The sequence below is a fragment of the Carcharodon carcharias genome, chromosome 20 (assembly GCF_017639515.1).
Source record: "Carcharodon carcharias isolate sCarCar2 chromosome 20, sCarCar2.pri, whole genome shotgun sequence".
Lineage (NCBI taxonomy): Eukaryota > Metazoa > Chordata > Chondrichthyes > Lamniformes > Lamnidae > Carcharodon > Carcharodon carcharias.
In genome coordinates this window covers 103988429-104012352 of record NC_054486.1, presented here as the reverse complement: position 1 = coordinate 104012352, position 23924 = coordinate 103988429, and the positions used below count along the sequence as shown (strand labels likewise).

At 43.5% G+C, this 23924-nt stretch overlaps 1 protein-coding gene across 4 annotated transcripts in view; it reads left to right on the top strand.

Annotated features, from left to right (window-relative positions):
* Positions 1-23624, top strand: part of LOC121292823 (centrosomal protein of 128 kDa-like) — a 327101-nt gene extending 303477 nt beyond the window's left edge. For 3 of the 4 annotated variants that reach the window (XM_041215267.1, XM_041215266.1, XM_041215265.1), the window contains 2 exons: positions 6225-6338; positions 21976-23624. In XM_041215267.1, the coding sequence (XP_041071201.1) occupies positions 6225-6338; positions 21976-22248 (387 nt within the window). In that variant the 3' untranslated portion in view covers positions 22249-23624. Of the gene's footprint in view, positions 1-6224; positions 6339-18145; positions 18248-21975 lie in introns of those variants that run through there. The other variant, XR_005946333.1, reaches the window with a different exon arrangement.
* The last annotated feature ends 300 nt before the right edge of the window (positions 23625-23924 follow it).

Genomic DNA, 23924 nt, shown 5'->3' with positions numbered 1-23924 from the left:
TGCTATTGTGTGTGAACTCAGGCTGCCAGCTCAGGTGAGGCCGCCTCCCAACAGTGGACTAGAAGCTCCATGACCCAATGACAGGACTGACAGTCCTGACTGTGAAAAGGCCTGCAGAGTGGTTTCCCCAACCTGATGGCCATGCCAGCTTCAGGCATTTTAATTTATAGCTTCGATACATGCAGCTGATGGTGGTTCTTCCAGTGGTGCTGCTGGCCTGACATCACTGCAGGCCATTTGATTGGGCCTGCAGCATCAGGAGCCCCACCTGATACCCTCAGTGGGAAGGCGAGTGGGGAGGCAGCCAATTAGGAAGCTATCTCCCAGAAGGTTGCACCACAGGGCAGGCTTGGACCTCCCACATGGGCCCGATGTAGGAACATAAGAAATAGGAGTGGCCATTCATCCTCCTGCCCCTCACCCCCTGAGCTTGTTCCACCACTCAGTAAGATCACGGCTGGTGTGATATTGGCCTCAACTCGACTTCCCTGTCTGTTCCCCATAACCCTTTCGCCCCCTATCGATCAAAAATCTGTCTAACGTAGCCTTGAATATATTGAATGACTCAACCTCCACAGTTCTCTGGGATAGAGAATTCCAAAGAGTCATGATTCTCTTTTCTAAGACAAGAAATTCCTCCTTATCTCCATCTTAAATGGGTCACAGTTATTCTGAAACTCTGCTCCCTAATTCTAGATTTCCCCAATGCCTGATGGAAAAGCCAGCTCCTTAATGCTTCATGTGGTCAAATGCTGCCTTGATGTCAAGGATATTCACTCTCGCATGTGGAATTCAGCTCTTCGGTTCATGTTTGGTCGAAGACACTCATGAGGCTTGGAGCCAAGTGGCCTGGCTGAATGCAGAGAATACCAGCCAATGAATATGCTTTTTTAAGTGTAGTTAATATTAGAACTAGGCCATTGTAGGGTGTTGTCAGGAAGCACTTCTTCACACAAAAGTTCATGGAAATCTGGAGCGCTACTTATCCCCACCTCACAAGAAAGCTGTTGAGGCTAGGATATTTGTTAGGTTAAGCGTATTAAAGGTTATGGAATTAAGGTGTATATATGGATTAAGATCAGCCATTATCTATTGAATGGCAGAATAGGTTTGAAGAACTGAATGGCCTACTCCTGTTCCTATGTCCTTTTGTAGGCAAATGTGCCAGCCAGGTCCCAAAAGCAGCAGGGAGATGAATGTTCAGATAATTTGTTTTGGTTTGAATTTTGGCCAGGAATGTTGGCCTTCAAGTAGTGCCGCAGGTTCCTTGCTTCCACAAGACTAGGCAGGTGGGGGCCTTGATTTTGCGTCTCATCAAACTTATGCATGAAGCATTGTAGTAACTGGACTCTCAGTAGATCTGTTGGTGTGGTACTAAGGTAGTTGTGGTTGTTCGAAGCATCTGAGATTGTAAGCTGCTCAAGGATCCATAGATCATCATCTATTAGATTAGAGAAGCAGTGAGGCAAGATGTAGAAGGAAGGAACTGGGAGAACAAAAGCGCCCAAGAGAAATTGTATGAAACGAGAAGAAGGAAATTTATTGCAGTATGTTGTACGACATGAAGATTAAATAGGACCCACAGGGCAGGTCTCGCTATAATCTTCTGCTAGACTAACTTATTGTTATGAATGTATATATTTCTGTTCTCAATATTCTTGTTGAACCACATCAGTTTAATGGTGATCATAGCTCCTAAAATGTCACACAGATGATAGACTGTTTTGATTTCATGTGAAAATAGTGCCTGCTCAGTTTTTAGGCCAGTGATGCCTGGGTGCTGTTCTCCATAGCTTCAGCAGGGAAGCACAAAGGTTAAATGGCACATGATTTAAAAGACACCATAGAAAAGTCAGCCCGTGCAAACAGCATAAGTAGAAAGAGGGATGAGATCCTGCAAGCAGAATTTAGGGAGCTAGGAAGCAGGTGAAAAAACAGGACTTCAAAGGTAGTAATCTCTGGATTACTTCCGGTGCCACGTGTTAATAAATATAGAAATAGGAGGTTAGCCCAGATGAATGCATGGCTGGAGAGATGGTGCAGGAGGGAGAGCTTTAGATTTCCGGGACATTGGGACCGTTTCTGGGGGCAGTGGGACCTGTACAACATCCTTGCGGGGAGGTTTGCTAGTGCTGTTGGGAAGAGTTTAAACTAACTTGGCAGGTGGGTGGGACCCTGAGAGGAGGTTCAGCAGGGGGAGATGCACAGCCAAAATTAGAGGAGAGAGCAAGTGAGTCTGGAAGGCATAGAAATTATAGGCCAGTTAAGACACAAGGGAATTCGGCAAGGTTGGATGGTATTTATTTTAATGCAAGGAGTCTGGCGAATAAGGCAGATGAGCTGAGGGCACAAATTAACACATGGAAGTATGATGTCATTGCTGTCACAGAGACATGGTTGAGAGAGGGGCAGGATTGGGAGCTCAATGTTCCAGGATATAGGGTCTTCAGGCAGTACAGGGAAGGAGGTAAAAGAGTAGGGGGTATCGCAATATTGATCAAGGAATCAATTATAGCAGTAAGGAGTTATGAAATCTTAGAAGCTCCTCAAATGAAGCCATATGGGTAGAACTGAAAAATAATTAGGAGCAATCACGTTGCTGGGAGTGTACTGTCGGCCCCCAAACAGTCAGAGAGATAGAAGAGCAGATATGTAGGCAAATTTCAGAGAAGTGTAAAAATAATAGGGCAGTAATAGTGGGGATTTCAAATTTCCTAATATTAACTGGGTTAGTCATAGTCTGATAGGTATAGAGGGAGTAGAATTCTTAAAATGCATCCAGGAGAGCTTTTTAAGCCAGTATGTAGAAGGCCCCGGACTTAATTTTAGGGAATGAAGCCGAGCAATTGGTAGAGGTATCAGTGGGGGAGGATTTTGCAGATAGTGATCATAACTCCATTAGATTCAAGGTTGTTATGGAAAAGGACAAGGATGGGCCAGAAATCAGAGTTCTAACTTGGGGGAGGGGTGATTTTAATAAGATCAGATATGATTTGGTCAGAGTGGACTGGGAGCAGATACTTTTAGGTAAATCTGCGTCAGAGCAGTGGGACTCATTCTAGAAGGAAATAAAGAGAGTACAGGGCCAACATATTCCAGTAAAGATAAAGGGTGGGACCAACAAATCCAGGGAACCCTGGATGTCGAGGGATATACAGGATTGGATAACGAGAAAAAGGGAGGCTTATGGCAGCTCCCGAGGGCTCAACACAGTGGAAGCCTTAGTGGAGTATAGAATGTGTAAGGGGGAACTTAAAAAGGAAATTAGGAGAGCAAAAAGGGGGCATGAAAAAACATTGGCAGGTAAAATAAAGGAAAATCCAAAGTTATTTTACAAGTACATTAAGAGTAAGAGGATAACTAGGGAAAGAGTAGGGCCCATTAAGGACCATAGTGATAATTTGTGTGTGGAGCCGGAAGATGTAGATAGGGTTCTAAATGAATGCTTTGTATCGGTGATCACAAGTGAGAGGGGCGACATGGGTATGGAAATCAAGCAGAAGGACTGTGATATAATTAAAGAAATTAGCATAGAAAGGGAGGAAGTTCTAAGTGGTCTGGCAGGCTTAAAAGTAGATAAATCTCCAGGCCCAGATGGAATGCATCCCAGGCTATTGCGTGAGGCAAGGGAGGAGATAGCAGGGGCGCTGGCAATAATTTTCAATACCTCTCTGGCCACAATAGAGGTGTCAGAGGACTGGAGAACAGCCAATGTGATACCGTTACTCAAGAAGGGAGGGAGGGATAAACCAGGGAACTACAGGCCAATCAGTCTAACCTCAGTGGTGGGGAAATTATTGGAAGCAATTCTGAGAGACTGAATTAATATACACTTGGAGAGGCAGGGCTAATCAAGGACAGCCCGCATGGTTTTGTTAAGGGGAGGCCATGTCTCACCAATTTGATTGAATCTTTCGAAGAGGTGACCAGGTGTGTAGATGAGGGCAGTGCATTTGACGTAGTCTACTTGGACGTCAGCAAGGCTTTTGATAAGGCCCTGCATGGGAGACTGATAACAAAGGTAAGAGCCCAATTCTGGATCCAAGGCAATTTGACATATTGGATCCAGAATTGGCTGAGTGGCAGGAAGCAGAAGGTGATGGTCGTGGGGTGTTTTTGTGACTGGATCCCTGTGTCCATTGGAATTTCACAGGGATCGGTGTTGGGTCCATTGCTGTTTGTAGTATATATAAATGATTTAGACTTGAATGTAGGAGAGTTGAACAGTAAGTTTGCGGATGACATGAAAATAGGTGGGGTGGTAAATAGTGAGGAAGATAACCTTAGATTACAGGAGGATATAAACGGGCTGGTCAGATGGGCTGATCAGTGGCAAATGGAATTTAATCTGAATAAGTGTGAGGTGATACACTTGGGCAAGACAAACAAGGCACGGGGATACACGGTGAATGGTAGGACCCTGGGAAATACTAGGATCAGAGGGATCTTGAAGGAGCGGGACAGATAGATAAGGTGGTTAAGAAGGCATATAGGATACTTGCCTTTATTAGCCGAGGCATAGAATATACGAGCAGGGAGGTTATGCTGGAACTGTCTAAAATGCTGCTTAGGCCACAGCTAGAGTATTGCGTGCAGTTCTGGAATCTGCATTATAGGAAGGATGTGATTGCACTTGAGAGAGAGTGCAGAGGAAATTTACCAGGATGTTGCCTGGGCTGGAGAGTTTTAGTTATGAGGAAAGATTGGATAGACTGGGATTATTTTCCTTGGACCAGAGGAGATTGAGGGGGACCTGATTGAGGTGTATAAAATTATGGGGGGGCATAGATAGGGTAGTCAGGGAGGAACCTTTCCCCTTGGTGAAGAGATCAATAACCAGGAGACATAGATTTAAGGTAAGGGGCAGGAGGTTTAGAGGGGATGTGAGGAAGAATTTTTTCACCCAGAGGGTGGCAGGAATCTGGAACTCACTGCCTGAAAGCATGGTAGAGGCAGAAACCCTCATAACATTTAGGAAGTATATGGATGTGACTTGCAATGCCATGGCATACAAGGCTATGGGCCTAGTGCTGGAAAATGGGATTAGAATAATTAGGTACTCGTTTGACCGGTGCAGACTTGATGGGCCGAAGGGATATTTTCTGTGCCATAGACCCCTATGACTCTATGACACTAAAGATAAAACAGTCAAGTGATTTAAAACTGATGTGGCTCCTCTTGGACACCATCATGAACAATACTGACACTGCAATGTGTACATTTTGCAGATAAATTACAAAATCTTAACCTGCTAGTATGCTCCCTAACCATTTCAGTCTAGAAAGATTCAAGAAGATTTGACCAAGTATACAGAAATTCACATCACTATGAAAGGAAAGGGGTTCCTTTATCTGCTGTTCCTGAATTCTCCTCGTGAGCCTTGAGGAAACTCTTTGACACTTTGAGTATTGCTGTGGCTGTGCCTCAGTGGGTAGGAGTGTTGCCTCTGAGTCAGAAGATTGTGGGTTCAAGTCTTACTCCAGAGACTTGAGTACATGATCCAGTACTGACACTCCAGTTTGAGCATGAGTATCAAATCTTTAGCACCTTCAACATAGAGTAATGTATCAAGGCGCTTCATAGAAGGATAATAGTGCTGATTCAAAGAAAGAGATATTGAGAGGCTGAACAAAAGCTTGGTCAAAGGAGTTTCAAAGACAGACTTAAAGGAGGATGGGAAGGTGGAGAGACACAGAGGGGATTCCAGAAAGGAAGGCTGAGACAGCTGAAGGCGCAACCACCATTAGATCGACTGTTCCTTTTCCCCCCTCACGCACAGCATGGCAAACGGGCACCAGAGAAGCACCTGCCTGTCGCATACTAGTGAGATGCCCTCTCACCAGCTCTGCAAACTCCGATGGGGATGAGCTCTGGAGGCCACCAAGCTGCCAGGATTGAGTCTCCCAGTAGTTTCAGCCACAGACTCTACTGGAAAATTTAGCCCACTTTTTCTCTTCAGTCTCTGACAGACCTGTTGTGCACTTCAGCATTTTCAATTTTTAGTGCCATATTGTATCTTCTGCTGATCATGCCTGAACTGAGAGTGCTTCATCGGTACAAAGCCGCCTTATTTTCAAAAGTGCTTCCTCGTTTTAACATGCATCATTTTGAATAAAATTTAAAAATCATATCAGAATTCTCTTTGTACTTTGGCTGGGATATTTCTGCAGTTTAATGATGTTTGTTTGTTCCCCCCACGTCACTAAAATATTCTGTATTTTCAGGATTCCCAGCGTCACCGAGAGATGATAGAAGAGCGATACTCCAAGTATAAGGAGATAGTGAGTTCCCTGCAACAGCAGCTGCGAGACTCAACAAGGAGGATTCAGGTATACCGGGTAAGGAAGGAACAGCTTTTCTTTCATAGTGATGTGACTTTCAATATAATTTAACTCAAGAACTTCTGCTGCAAAGATTTTACTCAAAGGAAATCTTTCCAAAGTTATGTCACCTTGCCAGCTAAGTTGAGGTCAGTACCTAAAATAAAAGAAAATGCTGAAAATAGCTGGGTTGCGAGGATATGCAAAAAAAAGATAGGTTAATGCTTCAGGTGTCAGAACTGGAAACTGAGACTGAACAAATGAAGAAATTAGGAAGGATTGATAAAAGTTAGAGGCTCAGATTTTTGCAGAGTCGTGGAGAATTCATGGATCTTCAAAAAATGGCAGACAGGACCTGGATCCGGAAATCCTGCCCACATTTCTGACATATCCCACTTTTGGGGCGGGTAGGGGAAAGGGGGCGGGACATGACTCACACATAAGGGAAGCCCAAACTCAGCAGAACCATTTGAACTCAGTGTTGAGTTCAAACAGACCCCATTTTCGTAGTGGCAAGGGCCTTAACCTTCAGTGTGGGAGTAACGAATTTTTAGAGTAGACGTAAGTGCTCTTGAAGGGTGAATGAAGGCGTAGAATTGTTGAGCTGCAGTTACTTAAATCCCCAGCCCTTTAAAAATTATTTTAAAAAATCAGCCTGCCTCTGTCAGTGAGAGTTGATAGGGGGCATTAAGTTGGCATGGCGGGAATGAGGGCTTATTGAGGGTGGGTGGGGGAGCATGGGTTGGCTTGGAGGGAATGAAAGGCCATTGGGGTCAGGTGGGAGGTTCATAGGTTGGCATGAGTTTGCAATGGGGCATGGGGAGTCAGTGGGGAAGGGTGTGAGGGATTAGGGCTCGAGGGCCTAATATTTAACAAAACAACTGGAACGAAGTCCCAGAGAACTGAGGTAGGCCTTTTAACCAGCCCAGCTCAGCACTTGGCTGCCCTTGTGGCTGCCTTCGATTTGTGTCCAATGGCAGCGGGCCTGACTCCATCTTGTGCCCATTCTCCCGGTGCAAAGATCCCACCATTCAGGCAGCTTTCTCCTAAGGCAGGCACAGCGAGCCGGGAAATTTCCTGACTCCTGCTATCCAACTCAGGAACGAAAATCGGGGCCAAAGTGTGTGGTACGTCACAAAAGAGGGAGATGAGGCAGACATCGTGGCAAAGGAGAAGGATGAAATATTGGATGGGCTAAACAAAGTGAGAGAGGAAATGTTAAAGGTTTTAGCATCTTTGAAAGTCGATTAGTCGACAGACCCAGATGGAATGTATCCCAGGATGTCAGGAGAAGCGAGGGATTAAATAGTGAAGGCTCTGATCATTTTCCAATTCATCCTGGCTACAAACATGGTGCTGGAGGACTGGAGCACTCTTAATGTTGTACTATTGCTTAAAAAGGGAGAAATGGGTAGACCAAATAATTATAAGCCAGTCAGCCTAACCTTGGTGGTGGGCAGATGATTGGAAAAATTTCTGAGGGACAATATTAGCCATCATTTAATAAGATAGAATTAATCTTCTATCTTATATGTTGGGGGAAGGTCATATTTGACTAACTTGACTGATTTTTTTGAGGAATTAACAATGAGGATTAATGAAAATGGTGGATTTTATGTAGCCTATATAGATTTTAGCAACATTTTTGACAAGGCATATGGAATGCTGTCCTTCATTGGCAGAGGTATAGAATATAAAAGTAAGGATATAATGTTGGAATTGTATAAAACACAGGTGAGGCCACAACTGGAGTATTGTGTGCAGTTCTGGTCACCACATTACAGGAAGGACATAATAGCTCTGGAGAGAGTGCAGAGGAGGTTTATAAGAACGTTGCCAGGGTTAGAAAAGTGTAGCTACAAGGAGAGATTGGATAGGTTGGGGTTATTTTCCTTAGAACAAAGAAGGCTGAGAGGTGACTTGATTGACGTGTACAAAATTATGAGCGGAATAGATAGAGTGGACATGATAAAATTGTTTCTCTTGGTGGAGAATTCTAGAACCAGGAGACATAGATTCAAGATAAGTGGCAGAAGGTGTATGGGGGACATGAGGAAGAACTTTTTTACGCAGAGGGTAGTGGCTGTCTGGAATTCACTGCCCAAGGTGGTAGAGGCAGAAACTTTTAACTCTTTTAAGAAGTGCCTGGATCTGGACCTAAAGTGCTGTAAGCTGCAGGGCTATGGGCCGGGTGCAGGAAGGTGGGATTAGAAAGGGCACTTGGGTGTCCTCGGGCTGGCATGGACAAGTTGGGCTGAATGGCTTCCTTCTGTGCTGTAACTTTTCTATGGTTCCACATGGCAAATTGTTCAGAAAAGTAAAAACCCATGGGATCCAAGGGAAGGTCAGACCCAAAATTGGCTCAGTGGCTGGAAGCAAAGGATAACAGTCGATGTGTTTTCGTGACTGGAAGGCTGTTTCCAATTGGGTTCCGAAAAGCTTAATACTAGATCCCTTGTTTTCTGTCGTATATATCAATGAGTTGTATTTAAATGTAGGGGGCATGATTAAGAAGCTTGAAGATGATACAAACATTGGTTTATGATGAAGAAGAAAGCTTTTACTAGATATCAATGGACTGGTCAGGTGAGCAACAAAGTGGCAAGTGGAATTTTTCTCTCAAGAAATGTGGGATAATGCGTTTGTGAAGAGCAGAAAAGGAAGGAAATACACAATGAATGGTAGGATACTGAGAAGTGTAGAGGAACAGAGGAATCTTAGAGTGCCTATCCACATATCCCTGAAGGTAGCAGGTCAGTTAGATTAACAAAGCAGACAGAATACTTTCCATTATTAGCCAAGGCACACAATACATGAGCTAGAATTGTATAAAACACTGGTTAGATCACGGCTGGAATACTGCAAACAGATCAGTTTCCATCCCGTATTGGTGTCATCACTAAATCTGCCTGTTTCCACCTCATTAACATCACCCAACTTCACCCCTGTCTTAGCTCATCTGCTGCTGGAACTCTCATTCATGCCTTTGTTACCTGTAGACTTGATTTCCAACACACTTCTGGCTGTTCTCTTACATTCTGCCCTCTGTAAGCTTTAAGGTCAACCAAAATGCTGCAACCCATGTCCTAACTTGCATCAAACCCTATTCACCTATTACCTCTCTGTGCTTTCTGACCCACATTTATTTCTCTTCAAGCAATGCCTTGATTTTAAAAATCTTATCCTTGCTTTCAAATTTCTCCATGGCGTTGACCGCCCCCGCCCCCCCCCCCCCCCCCACCCCTATCTCTGCAATCCCCTCCAGCCCCACAACCCTCTGTATATCTACACTCATCTAATTCTGGCCTCTTGAGCATCTCTAATTTTAATCGCTCCACCATTGGTAGCCGTACTTCCAGTTGCCTAGGCCCAAAGCTCTGGAACACCCTCCCTATACCTCTCTACCTCACTTTCCTCCTTAAGGCGCTCTTTCAACCTACCTCTTTGTCTAAGCTTTTGGTTGTCTGACCTAATATCTCCTAATGAGACTCGGTCTCATACTTACACTGCTCCTCTGAAGCACCTTTACTATGTTAAAGGCATTATATAAATATAGGTTGCTGTTAAAAAGTGGATATGCACTTGGAGCTCTGTAACCTACCAGGCTACAGACCAAGAGCTGAAAAGTGGAATTAATCTGGATTTTTTGACTGGCACTGACAGTTTGGGCAAGATGACTTTTTGCTTTGTAAATTTCTATGGCTCTGTTAACCCTTGAGGCCACAGCAAATAATTTCATAGCCAATGGACAAGATTTTTATTTTCGATTTACAACAAGCTAGAGAGGTCTAGGCTTTCATAAAGCCTGTTGAACATGTTGCCTCTTCTTTGCGATTGGCGCTTGAGCCTTACTTGTTGCTCTCCCTTCCCCTCTTTGTTTTGTCTCTGCCCTATAAAAGCTCACACTCATCTGTCAGTTTTCAGTCCTGGCAAAGGATCTACACTCAAATTGTCGACCTATATTTTCTGTTTTCAGATGTTGAATGATATAGTGTTTCTCCAGCATTTGCATATTTTTCTCTTTATCACTCAGGTCTGTACCTGCCTTTGAGTAACATAATACCAGGTTAAAGGAGAGGCAGAGCTGCATTATTTGATAACATCTCTTACTCAGTCAGTTCCATTCTATCTGCTGTATAAATTTAAGGGAATTTGGGAGTGGGGACAGTTAAGGAGGGAGCATGATGAAGAAGAGAGATTGATACAGAGAAGATGTGGAGTTTCACACTCCCACCACCCCCACTAGCCCCATCCTGAGGAACCTGGAGGAGTACAGCAGTTTCATCCAATCCCAAATTCAAGTACTAAGTATTGATCAAGGTCTATGTATAGACAAGATGACCTATCAATATCAATACCAATTTATAGTAACAGAGGAGATCTTTTACTCCTGTAGTAATCTGATATATGACACAAATTTGATATAATAAAGAAAAATATTGCATTTATATAGCATCTTTCATGTTTTCAGGACATCCTATGGACTTTATAATGAAGTGCTTTTGAATTGTAACCAGTCTCATAGGGAAAAGTGGCAGCCAATTTAAGCACACAAGATTTCACAAATGGCAGTGAGCCAAATGGTTAATAATTATCACTCAAAAAGCATCGCTAAAAACTGATTATTTGATAATTTTCACATTGCTGTTTGTTGGAGCTTGGTGTGTGCAAATTGGCTGCTGCATTTCCCACGACCTTCTTAATCAGAGATTGGTACCATCAACAGTGTCTGCACTTCAAAAGTACTTCATTGGCTGTAAGGCATTTTGGGACACCTTGAGGTTATGAAATACAAGGCTTACTTTTCAAATAATCTGTTTGTAGCAATGTTGATTGAGGGATAAATATTGGCCAGGACACTGCTGAGAACTCTCTTTTTCTGAATAAAGCCATGGAATCTTTATACTCACTTGGGAAGACAGACAGGACTGAGGTTTAATATCTCATCCAAATGATGACATGTCTGCCAGCGCACAAAAATATCTGCATAGAGTAGGGCTTGAACCCACGACCTTCTGATTCAGAGAGTGGTACCATCAAACCAAGGCTGACAAGTAAATAACTGAGACTAGCTCAGACGCAGATGCTCACTTTATTCCTATAATTTGACTGTCTCTGATAACCCTACTCATCCTAGTCATGGCAAATACTTGTTTTTATTTCCTTCTCTAAACCTTTGCCTATTAAACTGAATACCTGATACACCCAGTGCCAGGGAACTAAAGTTCCATTGTACGATAATCGGCCTACTTTGTACAGTGCTGCTAAGTACGAGACAATCAAAGTGGCTTTGTTTGTGAGAAAATCTGAATGGTTTTAAATTTTTTGAGGCAGATTATCCACAAAAAAATAGATTCACAGCATTCTCTGTTGAACAGGAAATAAATCCAGCTTATTGATTATATCCCATTGTTTGACCCATGCTGAACATGTCCCGTGTCACATTGTTTTTTTGGTCACTTAGTTGCATACTGTATAACAAAGTCTCTATTGGGAGGGGAAAGTAACCGGTATGTTTTCTAAGTCCAACACGTCAAGAGAATGGACAACATTTTTGAATAAAAGCAGTTAACAAGATCTCCTTCCTCCCTATCAATGAAGTCTGTCTCTATTGAAACTTGCAATATACACAAGAATGGGTGTCTGCATGCTCTGGACAGTCAGATACAGCTCCTGACTGAAAAGATATTTAAGAATTTCTCTGTCTCTCTAGTTGTATCCTCTCTCTCCCAACCTATCATGAAGATGTTGAATCATATTTGTTCTGGAATATGGACATCTCCAGCATTTATTGCCCATCCCTAATTACCTTTGAGAAGATGCTGGTTCTTGAACTGCTGCAGCCCGTGTGGTGTAGGTATACCTCACAGTGCTGTTAGGAAGGGAGCTCCAGGATTTTGACCCAGTGGCAGTGAAAGAACGGTGATATATTTTGAAGTTAGGGTGGTGTGTGGCTTTGAAGGGAGCTTGCAGGTGGCAGTGTTCCCATGCACCTGCTGCCTTTCTCCTTTTAGGTGATAGACGATACAGGTTTGGAAGGTGCTGTTGAAGGAGGCTTGACAAGTGCCTGCAGTTCACCTTGTAGATGGTACATATTGTTGCTATTGTATGCCAGTGGCGGAGGAGTGAATCTTTAAGATGGTGGATTGGATGCCAATCAAGCAGGCTGCATTGCCTTGGGATGGTGTCGAGCTTCTTGTATTGTTGGAGCTGCACTCATCCAGGCAAGTGGAGAGTATTCCATTACACTGCTGACTTGAGCTTTGTAGATGATGGGCAGGCTTTAGGGAATCAGGAGAAAAGTTACTTGCTGCAGAGTTCTCAGCCTTTGACCTGCTCTTGAGGCCACAGTATTTATATGGCCAGTCCAGTTTGGTTTCTGCTCAGCGGTAACCCCCAGATGCTGATAGTTTATATAAAGACATTTCAATGAGCATTGGCAAACTAATCGCTGAGCCTAATCCTCCATTGACAACAGGGTAGGTAAGCAGAGAACACAGATTTAAGACAATTGACAAAAGAACCAGATGGACAATTTGTTTTCGTGTAATGAGGTATGATGAATATACTGTATGGAATACACTGTGTGAAAGTGCAGTGGAAGCAGATTCAATAGGCACTTTCAAAAGGCAATCGGATGTATAATTGAAAAGGAAACAAATTGTGGTAAAAATGAGATAGTTCTTTAAAAGAGTTGGGCCAAAGTCTGCTTTCTGTTCTATATGATTCTTGTATCCTGTCCTCACCTAATTAATACATATACCCCCTTCCAAGATAGCTTTCAGAAGTGGGAATGCTGAATATCGAAGGGCACATGACATTTGGCAAGGACAGGAAGCCAGGAAAAGGTGGAGGGGTGACTTTGTTAATTAATTTTGGTATTAGCGCATTAGAGAGGGATGACCTAAGTTCAGGAACCTAGGATGTGGAAGCGGTTTGGTTTGAGATGAGAAATGATAAAGGCAAGAAGTCACTTGTGGGAGTGGTGTACAAGCCCCCTAATTATGACTACACGGTGGGACAGAGTATAAAAGAAGGGGTAATGGAGCTTGATGGAAAGGTACAGCAATAATCATGGGGGATTTTAATCTACACATAGACTGGAAAAATCAGATGGGCAAAGGTAATGTAGATAAGGAGTTCATAGAATGTCTTCTGGATAGTTTCTTAGAATAGCACATTCTGGAGCCAACCAGAGAGCAGGCTATACAGACCTGGTATTGAGCAATGAAATAGGACTAATTGATAACTAGTGAAGGCACACCTCGGTAGCAGCAATCATAATATGATTAAATTTTACATTCATTTTGAGGGAAAAACGAGTCCGCCCAAGACTACTATTTTAAACTTAAATAAGGACAATTATAAGGGCATGAAAGTGGAGCTAGCTAAAGCGAACTGGCAAATGAGGTTAAGGGATAGGTCAATAGAGGTTCAGTGGCAGACATTTAAAGGGATATTTCAGAATACATAGAATAGATACATTCCAATGTGAAAGAAAGATTCCAAGCGGAGGGCCCACCGTCCATGGTTAACTAAAAAAGTTAAAGACAGTATTAAACTTAAACAAAAAGCATGTAATTACACAAGATGGGTGACAGGGTCAGGAGGTTGGAAAGAATATAAAGAACAGCATAGACTGACAAAAGATTAATAAGAAGGGAAAAATTAGATTTTGAGAGAAAGCTAGCTGGTAATATAAAGGCGTATAGTAAGAGTTTCTATAGATATTTAAATCAGAAAAGAGTTAACAAAATGAGCGCTGGCCTTATAGGAATTCTCCGGTTGGCAGAATAACACCCACCGGAGGCCCAGTATGCAGGTTCGGCAAGTAATTAGGAAAGCTAATAGAATGTTGTTATTCATTGTGATTACAAAAGCAGGGAGGTTATGCTTCAGTTGTACAGAGCACTGATGAGACCACATCTGGAGTATTGTGCACAGTATTGGTCTCCTTATTTAAGGAAGAATGTAAATGCATTAGAAGCAGTTCAGGGAAGGTTTACTAGACTAATACCAGGAATGGGCAGGTTGTCTTATAAGGGAAGTTGTACAGGCTAGTCTTGTATCCACTGGACTTTAGAAGAGTAAGAGGCAACTTGATTGAAACCTTTCGGATCCTGAGGGGTCTTGACAGGGTGGATGTGGAGAGGATGTTGGGGAATCTAGAACTAGGGATCACTATTTAAAAATAAGGAGTCACTCATTTAAGACAAAGATGAGGAGAAATTTTTTCTCTCAGGGTCGTGAGCCCTTGGAACTCTCCTCCTCAAAAGGTGCTGGAAGTAGAGCCTTTGAATATTTTTACGGCAGAGCTGGATAGATTCTTGATTAACAAGGGAGTGGAAGATTATCGGGGGTAGGCAGGAATGTGGGTTTGAGGTTACAATCAGATCAGCCATGTTCTTATTGAATGGTGGAGCAGGCTCGAGGGGCCAAGTGGCTTACTCTTGCTCTTAATTTGTATGTTCGTATGTATGGCATTTTTTCCAGTCCAGTTGGGGTTTTTTTTTGGGCGGGTGATGGGGGTCTCAGTGGGACTTCCACAGGATCAGGACCCTGAGGGTGGGAAGCCCCGCCTGCCGAGAGCTGCTGGCCAATCAGAGGTGGGCAGCTCTTTTGCTCAGCAGTGCCACTGGTGAGGTGGTAGCTGCTGACGGAATGACACCCAACTGAGGCCCAGTATCACAAAGCAACCCTGGCCAGAGGTAAGTGATGGCGGCTGAGTTGGTGGATCATGGGGGAAGTGGGTGTAGGGGATTGACTGCAAGGCAGTGGGGTGGCTTGCAGCGGGCTGTCCCCCTTCCTAATGCTAGGTCCTTTGATCAGGCACTGGGTGCCTTAGAACAAGGGACCACCCAGGAGACCACAAGTAAGCCACAGAGGTTTGTTTGTCATGTTCTCTATGTGGGTTATTACCATTAGTGGCAGAATGGGGCCCTCAATTGGACATTAATTGCCTCTTAAGGACCTCAGTTCACTGGCCTTCTTGCCACAGACTTAATCAGGTGGAGATGGGAAGGTGGCGGGGTCTGCATCTCCTACCCTCCTGCCTGATTCAATGTCCTTCCTGCCTCCAAATTCAGGGTAGGGCATAAAATATCGTTCATTGAAGCCAATTGTAATGGCCATCCCAACAGAGGTCAGCAAACTCAGAACAGAACTGTGATGGATTTTGGACCTAGTGATCTTTATAGCTCAGTGTCACAACAGAATTAGGAAGCTACCAAAGAACCCATTAGTTGGTTGAAAATTCTCCATTGTTGTTGGCTTGCAGTGCTTTCTGTCTACTTGCTATTCCCTTCACTCCCTCCCCTGGGTTCTTAAATCCTAGATGATATGCCCTATATGTAGCTATTTTGAGTCCTGCTATTCTCTTTCCATGTGGCTGTGTAATTCTACCAGTTTTCATGAGCTATGGAGCAGGGTACCTTTAGTGAAATCACTTGACACATTTCTTCAGAGACTTGCAGTTTAATTTGGTGTTTTTAGGGAGGGATTGGGGAGAGGTTATGTGTAAAGGGATCAAGGGATTTGGGAAAAAAAGGAAAGTAAATGGAGCCGAGGGGGAGAACAGCCATGATGGAAAGGCAGAACAGGCTCAAGGGGCTGAATGGCTTACTCACATCCCTAATATTCCAATGAGAATGAGTAGAAGGACAATGAAAGTAACTCACAGTGTAATCTCTCTGGCCTGAATTAAACTCTCCTGCAAGAGTTCAACTCTCCTAGTTGTAACCAACCCACAGAGAGGAAAACTGAATGTGTGAATTGAGTTACTGAATAGGTGCAAGCAGGCACTGATAAATAGGACAATATGCACTAACCAGCGGGTAGAGGAAAAGTGAATTTTGTAGGACCAAGAAAAATAGTTTCCTTTTCCACCGTTATGGAAATGCAGTGGCAGGCTACTTTTATTCTCTTTACACGTATTTTATGTGAGAGTCTTGATTTAGGTATCAATTATAAGGCAAACCTTTAAAGTCCATTATCACGGAAACCTGTAACATATACAAGAGCAACCATTATTTGAGCATCTTTATTCTGAATGTCACTGTTATTCCTAAAGTCTAGTTAATGTGACTATCACATTGTATGTACTATTACACAATACTAAATAGTCCTACAGTTAAGAACAAAGAAAAGTACAGTACAGGAACAGGCCCTTTGGCTCTCCAAGCCTGCGCCGATCATATTGCCCGTCAACTAAAACATTTTGCACTTCTGGGGTCCGTACCCCTCTATTCCCATCCTATTCATGTATTTGTCAAGTTGCCTCTTAAACACCACTATCGTACCTGCTTCCACCACCTCCTCTGGCAGTTGTAACATAAAAGGCTGTTTTCTACTCCTAGATTACTTTTGGTACAATATTTTTTTTTTTGCTAACTGTTTTTGAATTGTTGGATTTATATACTTAATAGCCATGTGCAGTGGGTATGGCAGTGCAATGGTTATATTACTGGACTAACAATCCAGTAAGTTGGAGTTCAAATCCCACCATGGCACCCAGAATTATATTTCAGTTTTAAAAAAGTCTGGAAATTGAAAAAACTGTTGCTATTAGTAAAAGTGACCATGAAGCTGTCGGAATTAAAAACACACAACTGGTTCACTGATCTCATTTAGGGAAAGAAACGCAAGGTCCTTACATGGCCTGGCCTATATGTGACTCCAGTCCCATGCCACTGAGGTTGACTCTTGGATGTCCTCTGAAGTGGGCCTCGCAAGCCACTCAGTTGTATCAAACTGCCACTTAGAATGTTGACATCAGAAGTTCAAAGTGAAGGCCCACTACCACCTTCTCAGGGCAGCTGGGGTGGGCTATAAATGCTGACCTTCCCAGTGACCCTCCTCACATCCCATGAATCAAATTAAAAATAACTTCATGGAAACATGATGTTTCTGTGCATGTTCACAAATGGCTCCAAAGATCAGATGTTGGGACAAAATGGCAATTGATGATTTGGTTGTTTAAAAGAAAAGTTCTGTATTGAGTAGTAGAAGTAGTCTGTTTACTTTTTGTTGATGTTGTGCTCATTGAGATGTCTACATTAGATGCAGGCAGTTGTACAATTTCCATTTGGACACTCAGGGCTTGCAAGGACACTCCCAAACCAGGTTTCATGTGACACAGTTAATGCAGTAATTTACTCTATGTATATGTACCTTTAGCCCACAGGTCAGAACAGCACTTCCAACTGAATCAGTGGGGCATTTTTCCATTTCTTCCTACAGCCATTGTATCACACCTTTTTATTCTTGCATGGGACGTGGGCATCACTAGCAAGACCAGCATTTGTTGCCCATCCCTAATTGCTCTTGAGAAGGTGTTTGGTGCTAAGAGGGCAGTTAAGAGTCAACCACATTGCGGTGGATCTGGGGTCACATGTAGATCTGAGCCGATAAGGATGGCAGATTTCCTTCCCTAAGGACATGAATGAACCAGATGGGTTTTTACAACAATCAATGATAGATTCATGATCACCATCACTGAGACTAGCTTTCAATTCCAAATTTATGAATTAATTTTTTGCTGCCATGTTGAGATTTGAATACATGTCTCCAGAGCATTAGCCTGGGCCTCTGGATTATTAGCCCAGTGTCATTACCACTACACCACCATCTCCCTCAACCTCTGAGTGATGTTGCCAATATGAGGGCAGTACTTATTTAAGTACTGGCATGAAGCTGCCTAAACTTAAGTCATGAAAGGTTCTGATGAAAGTGGAACTGACTAATATGAGTTTCTTAAAGTGAATTTCCCCCCCCCCCCCCCCCCCCCCCCCCCCCCCCACTCCCCACCCTGCCCCGCTGGTGATCAGGAGGAAGAGTCTGGCGCAAGCTTGAGGAATGAGAGATTGGATGGTCTGCCTGTTGCACTGCGTGATCAAGATGGTTCCCCTTCCAGCTGTTTCACTACCGATACAGGCTGTGAGTATACACAGGGTCTTCCCTCCACAGGCCATTATGTCAAGTTTAGCATTGACAGGGAAATGCAACAAATATGGGGGCCTGGATTCTGGCCAGAATTCAGGTATTGATGAATATCCCTGTTACAAGGCTGCTGACCAAGTATCAAAGTTTGGTTTTATTGCGTGATACCCATAGTTCTGATCCTAACAGAACCTTTGCAAAACACACGTGTGTTCATTGTGGGGGAGGGGTTTATCTATATTTTGCAGAAATCTCTGTGAGGTACCCCAATGGAAATGTTTCATTTATTTTCGCACAAGTGTTATGATTTCTAAATGTTGCATCAGATTGAGCGGCTACAGGAATTGGAGCGTCCGCCATTTTTCTTCACCAGGAGATGTAAGGGGAACCTGACATGTGTTGCATTGGTGGATGCATCAGACCTGACAATGCGCAGCAAACTTTGGTGATGCAGATAAAAACGTTGCAGTTGCGGGTGCCAGCATGGACTGCCATCCCCATATCAGCCTCGAAACCTCTTGAAGGTCTGATATGAAACCTCTTGAAGTAGTGCGAGACCGAAATTGGAAGCATGCAGCTTTCGCACCCTGACCTTAAAATCCTTAGAGTTACCTAGAATTTGCAGCACAAAAACAGGTCATTCTGCCCAATTGGTCTGTGCTGGTGTTTATGCTGCACATGTGCCTCCTGCCATCCTACCTCATCTGCCCCTATGTGATTATCCTTCTATCCTTTTCTCCCTCGTGAACTGATCTAGCTCCCCCTGAATTGCATCTGCACTATACCTTCTGGTAGTACTCTAACTGCTCTCTGGGAGGGAGTTATCCCCTGAATCCTTCATTGAACTTATTGTTAACCAGAGGGCATAAATTTAAGATAGTTTTGGATTCCCCACATGTGGAAATATTTTCTCTATGTCTATCCAATCAAACCCTTTCCTAATTTAAAAACCTCTTTCATCACCCTCAGTCTCCCTTTTCCAGAGAAAAGAGTCCCAGCCTGTTCAACCTTTCCTGATAGTTATAACTTCTCAGTTCTGATGTCATTGTAGTATATATTTTTCAAACATTCTCCAGAACCTTTTTAGGAGACTAGAACTGTTCCGAGTACTCCCAAGCACATTAAGTCTTCGCTTTAAGTTGGCCTGTTTTAAGTTGTTTTGATTTAACATCAGTCAGTTAATGGGGCGGGTATTCGTGTTTAGTGTGTGGAGTTTCGTTTTAACGTTGTTTTGTGCCAGGTGTGACATTATTTGTGTGATCCGTTCAGTGCCATTTTAGCGCAGCCTCCTGCTTCCTGACACCGCCCCCCTCTCTCTGGCTGACCCTCCAGTCCCCAACCCCCCTGATCTCTGGCCGACTCTCCCACTCGCCAACTCTCCATCTCACGGCTTACCTCCGCGATCTGCAATCCGAAGTTGCTCTTGCTCCAGAGCTGCTGTTCCTGTCTCTTACCGCTCACCTCACTAGTCCTTGCTTACAGCAGGGGTCTGAGAGAGGGAAGTAGTGAGCAGGAGAGGCAGGGAGCAAGGGGAGTTGGCCAGCAACTGGGAGGGTCAATGAGCATGATGTGTGGCGAGTGGGAGGTTTGGCAAGCATGATCGGTGGCAACCTGGAGTGTGAGAAACGGCGAACAGGAGGATTGGTGAGCGAGAGGGGTGGCTTGTTGGAAGTAAGTAGAGAGAGTTAACATATTTCTTTTATAATTTAAAATTTATTTTAAGCTACTAGTTATTTCATTTACAAATGTAGGAATTTAGCAATTACAGCATTTCAACTTGCAAGGTATAATAGTTTAATGTTCTTTTCTGTGGAGAGAGGTTCTAGTTTTTATAGTTTTCGCGTTAGTCGTAATGGGAAAATCTAATTTGCTTAACGTTGTTTTGCTTAAAGTCTCACTTTTCAGGAACACAGCCATATCATTAAGCGAGGACTTACTGTATGGTCCAACTAAGGCTCTATAAAAGTTAATGTAACTTCCCTGCTTTTCAATTCTATCCCCCTAGAAATTTTTCCCAGTGCTTTGTTTATATTTTAATAGCCTTGTTAACTTGCCTTTTTCATTGTGGTGTGTGTAACAAAGCTTCTGCATCTCAGCCAAATGAAGATGGAATGAATGAGTGAAAACAGAGAGCATTTAATATATATAAAAGCTGGCAATTCTTTTTAATATATGTCTTTTGTGAAGAAAAAAAAAATCAACGTGAAGTAGGAGGATAAATGACAATTCCCACTGAGATTGTGAAGCATTGCACAGAATTCAGCACCAGAGTCCAAGGATTTGTGAAAAGACCCTTTAACTGTCCTGTGTTTGGCCTGACATTTGCCATTGCTTGTTTTTTGTTGACTCAGTTCTGTTCATGTCCAGTTGCCCTGTTTTACCAGTGTTGACATTCACTGCTTTGCCATTTTAGAGTGAAAGCACAGGCAAGATTTCAACCTGTTCCCCTCCTCAGTGTCCAGGTGGTGTAAAGTTAGCTGCTTCATGCTGGCAGTAGAAGGCATACAGTTGACTTCAACTGCGTACAAGGTGTATTTGTCTTGGACCCTGCTCTTGATTGCAATCCACTGATTCCCCAGAAGGGTACGAGGGCAGAATTGGGATTGGCTGTGATGCTCCTGTGGTGCAATAGTCTAATGGGACTTACTATATCAGGTCAAACATGAAGAATGGCAAAGTTATGGAGGCATTTGTCAAGAGTTTATCTGCTAAGAGGAGGAGAGAAAATCTGAGGGTGCTGGAGCGGAGAAAGAAATTGTAACCTTTTTGAAGAGATTTCAGAAAATAAGTCAGCTTGTGAGATTTGGCTATCATTTTCTTGCCCCAGTATTTGCCAGATACCTTTTCTGCCCACCAGTAGGCCTCCCAAATGAGAGTGCTCTCTGTTAGGAGGGCCAAAGGACAGAGCTAGCTTGTGTTCGAACCATGAGGTGTGCGGGGGTGTGCAATGTCTTTCTGTTCAAACTTGGGTGGGTGTGAGTGTCACAGGCAAAGCCAGCATTTATTGCCCATCCCTAATTGCCCTTCAGAGGTGAGCTGCTTCTTAAACTGCTGCAGTGCACATGGTGCATGTACATCCACAATGTTTTTTTCCTGTAGCAGTTTGATGCAACTGAGTAGCTTGCTAGGCCATTTCAGAAGGCAGTTAAGAGTTAACCATATTGTTGTGGGTCTGGAGTTGGCCACTCCAGGCAACAGTGGTAAATTGACCCCTGAAGGGCTTCGGTGAAACAGATGGCTTTAAGTAGTTATATGATCACTATTAATGAGACTAGCATTTTATTCCAGATTTATTAATGAATTGAATTTAAATTCGCCCCCCCCCCCCCCCCCCCCCCCACCACCACCATAATGAGATTTGCACTCATGTTTCTGGAGTAATAGACCAGGCCTCTGAATTAATAGTCCAGTGACATTACCACTGTGTTACTGTGCCCTCTAACTTTCCTTTGTTGTGTGTGAGCAATCTATTGCACTGTGCTGGTACATTCAAGTCTGCTGAATGGTCACTCACATCTTAAATGGTTGTGTACATTGGATGTGTGCAGCTTGTTTATTGCACTGAATGATACATTCAGGATGACCATGCCCCCCTACAACTTAAAAAGAGCATTGGTGGGTGGCAGGTGGAAGGGAGGTGGAGGAAGGAAGGATATCAGTGCCATTAACTCTCATCTCCAGGCAAATAACTCAGCCTTGTAATTCTCTTTCCTTGCAGCACCAGATGGCAGCGGCAGGCACCGAAATCTGCCGTCCGCAAAGGGAGACACAAGCCGAGGACAAGAGCTCTGCAGAGCTGCTAATGGAAGAAAGTCTCCTGCAGAAAAGGACAAGTATTAGGCCACAAAGATCAAGTGACGTTGTATGTTTTTCCAGCAGCTTTAGCGGATGGCGCTTACCTTGTATCAAGCAGGGTGGCTGTGAGCGTTTACTGAAACATGTTCCCATCCATTATACGGGTGGTAGCAGCAGGCACTCTAAGTGCCTCTAAAAGCACAGTCTTTTCAATTTATTTCCTTTGTATTTACCAACACACGAAGTGTGTGCCGAAATTAATATTGTAAAAACACTCCTCAATGGCACCGTTTTGAAAGCTGTAAAATTCTAAATTTACAGTTGTTCAACCTGTTCAGGGGGGAAATGTGTTTGCTAGATATTGACTAGAGGCTCTTAGCTTCAAACATTCAAGCTACCTTTAAAAATGATCCCTCAAAGCAATTTAACAGCAGATGTAACGTGTGAGAAGGGGCTGTTCTCCAGCATCTGATCTACCTCTTCCATTAAAGATAACATAAAGGGTTGGGGAGAGGTGGTAGGCTGGGGAAATGGAATGGTTCCCCCCACACCAGTGTCCGCCCACCGCAATATGCTTCCGTTGAAAGGGGACCATGAATCGTATCTTCATTTGGCTGGGGTGGTGGCTGCCTCCTTCCCACAATGAGATCTTCAGTTGCGGGTGTGCAGGTCGGCCTGAGCTGTGCTCGTATAGCAATCGGGGACACTCGGCAGCTCTGTGAGGATGAGGTGCCCTCCCCTGTCCTCATGTACTGACCCGGTGTCATCCCTATCCTTTTGTTGGTATTCGGTTTTATGGAACATGAAGGATCTTCTAAAACCTAGATATAAGATTTTTTTTTTGGTTATATTTCAGGCAGAAACAGAATGGAGATGGGGCAGAACCACTGCTGGTAGCTGACTGTAGGGGTGTTGCCATGTGTGCTTCCAAATTGTTTACTGGCCAGAAGTATACAGAGGGATTGCTTTTATCAAAGCTCTAATACAACAATATTGCCTTTTCATTGTGTTGGCATAACACCTCACATGGTTGGATAGCAAGTTAAAAATCCCAAAAAATGAAGGGTTTGGTTACTATTTTTGAAACAAAAAATGAATGCCTCATTGGGAGCAGAAGGAGGCACTATATGCTGGGCTCCCACAGTTCCGTGGAGATGGGATTAGAAGAAAGTGGAGCCAGGAAAATAGGAGAGAGCCATGTTGGGACAGCTCTCTCTGATGGGTGTCCGAGACTGTTATAGGCATAAGTGGAAAGTAACTTCTCAATAGCATGCTATGCTTCAACTCAGTCATATTCACCCTCCTCCTGCTTGTTCACTGTAAATAGTTGTTTCACAGAGATTATCAATAGAGTGCAATGAGGCTTAAGAGTATGAAAGTAAGGAAGTTATGGTGAAACTTTATTAAAAACTGATTCGGGCTCAATTGGAGTATTGCGTTCAATTCTGGGTGCCACCTTTTAGGAAGGATGTGAAGACATTAGAGAGAGTGAGGAAAAGATTTACGAGAATTGTTCCAGAGATGAGGGACATCAGTTACGTGGACAGATTGGAGAAGCTGAGTCTGTTCTTAGGAGAGAAGAGAAGGTTGCGAGGCGATTTGATAGAGATGTTCAAAATCATGACGGGTCTTGACAGGGTAGATAAAAAGAAACTGTTCCTATTGGCGAAAGGGTCAAGAACCAGAGGACGCCAAATGAAAGCAGTTGGCAAAAGAATCAAAGGTGACATGTAAGGCAGGATTTTCTGGCCTGCCCACCTCATTGATCGTTCAGTCCTGCCAAAAGTCAGTAGGCTTTTGGCTGGGCCGTTGACTTTCCTGTGACAAGTCCCGCAACGATGGGCCGGAAATTCCCGGCCATAGAAAATATAT